General features: G+C 51.7%; 1 protein-coding gene across 1 annotated transcript in view; it reads left to right on the top strand.

Annotated features, from left to right (window-relative positions):
• Window positions 1–306: 306 nt before the first annotated feature.
• The window catches only part of LOC104510303 (sodium/myo-inositol cotransporter 2-like), a gene marked incomplete at its 5' end in the record, with an annotated part of 6,222 nt that continues 138 nt past the window's right edge, over window positions 307–6,390 (top strand). The window contains 8 exons of the mRNA XM_010152501.1: window positions 307–512; window positions 770–905; window positions 1,646–1,753; window positions 2,126–2,276; window positions 2,707–2,875; window positions 3,653–3,868; window positions 5,046–5,208; window positions 6,279–6,388. Of these exons, the coding sequence (XP_010150803.1) occupies window positions 307–512; window positions 770–905; window positions 1,646–1,753; window positions 2,126–2,276; window positions 2,707–2,875; window positions 3,653–3,868; window positions 5,046–5,208; window positions 6,279–6,388 (1,259 nt within the window). The remainder of the gene's footprint in view (window positions 513–769; window positions 906–1,645; window positions 1,754–2,125; window positions 2,277–2,706; window positions 2,876–3,652; window positions 3,869–5,045; window positions 5,209–6,278; window positions 6,389–6,390) is intronic.

Here is a 6,390-nt window from a genome sequence, read left to right as displayed (position 1 = left end):
TATATATCCTGTTGGAATGTATGCTCATACAAATAATCTTACAGTAGTTCTTTATGTGGTAAAAAAGCACGAGTACTCCCTGAAAAGTCTCTACAGAAATACGTTCTCAAGCAGCATCACAGGTGACCAAGCGCCTTCTCTGCCCAGAGTTTGCGTTACGCTATCCCCCAGCCCAGTGCTCAGAGTCAACAGCTCCTGATTGTTACTGGATACCTGGGGAGGATCATCCACAGCAAACCCCAGAGACCAAATATCGGAGCACCGGTCCAGGACAGCAGGATAACTGCTCCTCCTGACCTATTTTAGGTTTTGTTGAAGTTGGCGGTCTCGAAGGTTTGCAGACAAAATACTTTGACGCCATTCCCAGCACCCGCAAGGAGAACAGTAGCTGCGGTTTGCCAAGAGAAGATGCTTTTCACATTTTCCGGGACCCTGTTAACTCTGACCTTCCCTGGCCAGGAGTTTTGGTGGGAATGACCATCCCGTCCCTGTGGTACTGGTGTACAGACCAGGTGGGTTACTGCTTATTTCGTTGGCTTCAAGAACGTGTTACTGGTTGGTAGACCCCGATTACCAACCTGCAACGTAGCCTGGACTGACTGGGTTACTCTTTATGGTGGGAATTCAGTAGAATTTGAGTTACAAAGCTACAGCCAAGCCTTGTGCTCACCCTCAGTAGTCTGGAGGAGGAGGAAGTGCGCACATGAATGCAACCGGTACCGCATCACCTCCAGCTGCCAGCACACCAGACACATTTCTTAATTTCCAGGTCATCGTTCAGAGGTCCCTCGCTGCTAAAAACCTCTCTCACGCCAAAGGAGGCTCCTTGATGACTTCCTACCTGAAAATTTTACCCCTCTTTATGATGGTGATGCCGGGCATGATCAGCCGGATTCTTTTCCCAGGTAAGGGCTGAAGGAGAGATCTGTTCCCTCTAGTTATCAGTACTGGTTGTGCCGACTCTAAGGAGCTGGAGCAGCCTTTATTGAGTACATTAAAGGGTTGCAGCGCATCATGTACCCAATGCATGAAGAAATTTCCTCCCAGGTACAAGCAGGAGGATGCGCATCCTCCTGCAGCCGCCAGACACGCCTTCCCAGCGCGCTGCTCCGTGTGCTGGAGCAGTCAGCCGTTCTCCCACCGGATCCGTGCTGGGCTTGCTACCTGCAGCTGCTCGTGCACGTAGGGCCCTCCTGCACCCAACACGTCCCTCCTCCTGCTATTTAAGTTTGAGGCACTCGGGGAAATCCTGACATACCACCTTGAATGTTGTAAACTGCTCATCGGGTGGGAACGTGCGGGTGCGCCTGTCTGTGAGGAGCTGTGCCCGCGGTGGGTGGACAGCCCTGGCCACGGAAGCAACATTCCTGGAGAAGAATTAGACATGCAGGGCACGTCAGCTACCTCCACTGGCTTATCTTTTCCATGGAAGGAAAAAAAAGGGAAAACAGGGAAGCCTAGCGCTGCCCTTACCTCACTGCGTTGGGACAGTCCTGAGATACTTGCTGGAAGCTTTCCAAGCTTTCCAACATCCACTGTTTCACTTGGAACATAGTTTACAACATTCCGTAGACTAACTTGTTTAGATGTACTGGTTTATTGTGACTACACAACACTGCCTCTTGCTCCTCCTTGTTTATTTTAGATCTGGTGGCTTGTGCAGATGCGGAAGTTTGCCGAAAAATCTGTGGCAACCCATCTGGCTGTTCGGATATCGCTTATCCTAAGCTGGTCATAGAGCTTCTGCCTGTAGGTAAGGAGCCCGGAAACAGTGCTGGCACTGCTGGCGTCTCCCTCACCCAGCAGCCAAAAGGCGCCTGTGAGAAAATACCCTGCAAGCACAATTTCGCAGGAGTTCACGTTGGGCTTGGTGACAGCACGCAGCGAGGGAGAGGGGTATCCAGCACCCAGAGGTCTAATTCAGTCAGATTTGGGTAAGAGATAAAGAGCAGATGTTTCACATTGGGAATCAGCTGTTAACACCTCCCTGTCACTGGCCATTTTAAAATTGGGGCTACAAACATTTTTAAAAGTCTGTCCTAGTTCAAAGCAGAGCTGAGGGCATCTTCCAGGTGGGGTTACCGGGGATTCCTCAGGGCGGCTGTACTTCTCCTTCTGTTTCCAGGACTCAGGGGCCTGATGATGTCAGTGATGATAGCAGCTCTCATGTCCTCCCTGACTTCAATCTTTAATAGTGCCAGCACCATTTTCACCATGGACCTCTGGAAGCACTTCCGTCCTCGTTGCTCTGAGTGGGAACTCATGATTGTTGGCAGGTATGGGGAATGAGGATATGCGCGTTGTATCAGAGCCTGAGCGCCAGAGACACGACTCAGCACACCTTGCAGCCTGCTGCCTTGTACTGGTGTGGCATCTTCGTAGCACACAGGTCTGCTGGAGGCCTTAGGAATCACAGACTGGTTTGGGTTGGGAGGGACATTAAAGCCCACCCAGTGCCACCCCCTGCCACGGGCAGGGAAACCTTCCACTAGCCCAGGTTGCTCCAAGCCTCATCCAGCCTGGCCTTGGACACTTCCAGGGATGGGGCATCCACAGCTTCTCTGGGCAACCTGTCCCAGTGCTCCCCACCCTCTCCGGGAAGGATTTAAATTTATGGTTACAAGAGCCCCCAGCAGGAGTCTTGCAGGCTGAGCAGTTGGAAAAGAATGTTCTGAACTACAGTAACAGTATCTTTTTCTTGCCCAGGGTCTTTGTGCTGCTGCTCACGGTGGTCTCCATCCTGTGGATCCCACTGGTGCAGGCTGGCCAGGGAGGGCAGCTCTTTATTTACATCCAGTCCATCAGCTCCTACCTGCAGCCCCCCGTGGCAATGGTGTTTATCCTGGGCTGCTTCTGGAAAAGAGCAAACGAAAAGGTAACAACCCCGCCGTGCTCAGCGCAGTCCCCTCCTTGGCCTTGGGAGAGTCTTGCAGCTCCAGCCACCGTCCCGGGCTGCAGCTCTGCTGCCCCTTGTAGCATTTGGGAGAATGAACCCAGAGCTCTGCGCAGCCTGAGTAACCGCCACCAGTATGGGAGGGAGCAGTTCCTGCTGGTTTCAGGGACTCCGCTGGCATTTCTGGGGCACGATGTCTGTAGGGCTCTTGCAGGGTGTCCACAAAACTCGGAACCTGTTAGGGGCTTATTAGCCATCGGCTTATTTATGACATGGACTTGTATTATCGACATCAGGGGGGCTACAGAAGGCATAGTAAGCCCAGGGAGTGAAGGAGACAAAGCAAACGGCATCAGGGGTCCAAAACCGCTGGTTCCTCCAGGGATCTGATGCTGGGCAAAGGGTAGTGTCTTCCCAAACCAGGCTGTGGTTAGGCAGTGAGCAGTTATCAGCCTCCTGGGGTTAGGGCAACCGTTAGGATACAAATATCCCTCCTCAAAGCATTCGGGCTAAGATGTTATCCTTTTCCTCCATACCAAAATTAATGACCCACTTGACCCCACGGGGGAGTGGTACCAGACTACTGCAAGAGCATGGCAGAGCTGGACAGCAGGAGCAGAAAAGGGAGGGGAGGGAAGCCCACCAAAAAAAGCCACCACAGCAAGGAGAAAGCCTGGCCAGCCTGTAGCCTGGGAAGAGGGGTATAGCCCTGGGTGGATGCACGCTGCCTGCTCCGACGCAGCATGCCCTCTTCTCCAGGGCGCGTTCTGGGGGCTGCTGATCGGGCTACTGCTGGGCGTCATTCGGCTGGTGCTGGACTTCATCTACCCCGAGCCCCAGTGCGGCGAGACCGACCGCAGACCAGGCGTGGTGAAGTACATGCACTACCTCTACTTCTCCATGGTCCTGGCCGCCATCTCCACGCTGACCGTGCTGGTCGTGAGCGTGCTCACAGAGCCCCCCTCGGCAGAAATGGTACGTCAGCCCTTCCGATCTCTGGCATTCTTTGCAAATGGTTTCCAGGATGCCTCACGGCACATCCATGAGAATTAACGTGGGGATAAATAATGGAACTTTCCATTCATTCCTTATTTATGATCACACATAACCTGTAACAGCAATCCCTCCTCTGCTCCAGCACCCTGCTGCCATTTCAGATTTTGGTCCCCTAAATCCAGAGTCCCACCCTGGAAACTCGTCAACAGTAGATGCTACAAAGAGCTGTTCTTAAGTTTCAAATGTGTCTGTTTAATCCATGACAAATTAGCTTTTTCCCTCTATTTTCCAAGAAATTCCAGCTTCTGGGTCATCTTTATCAACTCTCTTACTAATTTAGTGAGGAACCATTTTTACCCGCAGAAAAGAGAAATCAAGGGCAGAGAGCACACTTCCTCTGGAACAGGTTTGTGCCAGTTTGACTGTTTTCAGTAGGTAAACTGAAGCTACAGAAAAACATCAATAGCAAAAGGAGGGCCAGAGGGACCTTCAGAATTCATACAGCCAACGTATGCTTCGAGACAGGACTAACCCGCTGTGTTTCTGAAAGACCTGGTGAACGTAATTCCTAGAAACACCCAGGGAGGGAGAGCTCACCCACCCTCCCAGTAGCAGTTTTTCCTCATCTCCAACCTGAACCTTTCCAGCTTGTTGTGCTCATGGCTTCCTGTCCGCCCTATTGCTGATGCCGAGAACTTTCCTCTTTTAATGAGTCTTTTGTGTATTTGAAGAAAACTATCATATCTCCCGCCTGTCTTCTCTTCTCTCAACAACCCCAGTTCCTTGAGTCATTCCTCCCTGGCCACAGTGTCCATTCCTTTTGCTCCCTTCACTGACCCGCTCTCAGCCCGCATCCAGTGACGGTCCTGTGCGGAAACGTCTCCTCCGCGGCAGCAGAGCGGAGAACGCCGTCCTTCAGAGTGTAGCTGTACCAGCAGCTACCGTGTTCCAGACAGAACGAAGCCAACATGCCGGTGGGAGCCATCGCTTCTGTCATTGCCAGCTGAGCACTTGGCTGTTCGCCTGCTCCCCACAGAGCAGGAGGACAGATTTCGGCCCCTCTGAGCGTTCCCTCTGCAGGCTGCCCCATCGCTCAGGTAGTCCTTTAAACAACCATGAAAGCAGTTTTCTTTAACACCACTCTTCATGCCATCAGATAAGTCGGCTTACCTGGTTCACACGCGGGGATCTACCAGTCAAGACAGACCTAGCAGTCAGCCCTCCCCCCGATGCTGCAAAAGGAGCGTGTGAAGCTGAGCGTCCAGCTCTCCAGATTGATATAAGCATTGCTTCTGAAAATAGTTCAAATGATAATAAATGTAAGTGCTCCGACGTCGTATTCAGTAATACCTACACTTAACAACCCTAGGTGTTGCGCAGAGGCTCTGAAGATGAGAAACGTTAAACCGACTTCCTCTGGATTTCTGTAACTTCAGGGCGTGCGGAAAGGTTTTTACCTGACAGTGTTATCTAAGCAGAAGTTTAGTTGCTTTTCCATCTCTCGATGGCGCTAGATATGCTCAAAACCAAGAAGGAGCTGGATGGGGTAGAGAGCTGTGCCCGTTGTCCTGCACTAGATTGGTGCCGCTTGCACTTGCTGCAAGAACTGGTTGAAAAAGGGGAGGGTGGAGGAAAAACACAATTGTGTTGATGAAATTCCATTTCTGTTTTTCAGTGATGTTTTCTGATCGACTCTAGCAGCAGGGAGAACCCAGAGCCCTGGGCGGAGTTCTTGACAGATCAGTGAAGGAGGATTTACATTTTTTAAAACTTGTACTTGTCGGTATTAGGTACAAACATGCGTAGCTACTCATTCTGCATTTCCCAGCGATGACTTTGCCAGGCTTGGGACACTGTTTCTGTAACCTGCAGCTTTCCCTGTGTATTCCTCTGATGTGTAAAAAGCCATTGAAAAGACCAGTAAGTTAACAAATCAGGGCGCAGCACTCCCAACTGCTGGGAATTCTCCCGTTTGTGGCGCACGAGCGCTGTCTTCCCAGCATTTAGTCGCGTGTGCGCTGACCCACACAGAGCCGAATTCAGTTTACACGTGTGCGGTGGAGTATCCCTAAATGAAGCAGAGCACACACCGGCAGGAGGAAGCTGGTGGGCACCTAGCACCTACAGCTCAGCTTTAGGCGTGGGCTACTGCCTATTAAACGTTGGAAGCAGCCAAACTCGAGCTCCGAGCTCCAGAGATGAGCGAAACTGGTCCTACAGCCCCGAAAGATGCCAACCGAAGGGCTCCCTACCCTCAGCGTAGCTAGAGTATTCATGGAAAGAATGCTGGTGCGGTTTTGCATCAGACCCCTTTGTACAGAACCACACTGACAAGTTCCTGGGATGTGTTTTTGTGAGATTTAATCCTCACTACTGACTGTCTCTCTAGGTACGACTAACGCCAAAGGGAACTCCAAGCTGATGACCGCCCTTCTGTGGCTCTGCGGGATGGAGCGCAAACAGGAAATCGCCCAGAACGCGGCGGCGACTAAACCCGAGCC

Source organism: Eurypyga helias, unplaced genomic scaffold (assembly GCF_000690775.1).
Source record: "Eurypyga helias isolate BGI_N326 unplaced genomic scaffold, ASM69077v1 scaffold42835, whole genome shotgun sequence".
Lineage (NCBI taxonomy): Eukaryota > Metazoa > Chordata > Aves > Eurypygiformes > Eurypygidae > Eurypyga > Eurypyga helias.
The sequence above is the reverse complement of the archived record's forward strand: the minus strand, read 5'-3'. Positions and strand labels throughout refer to the sequence as shown.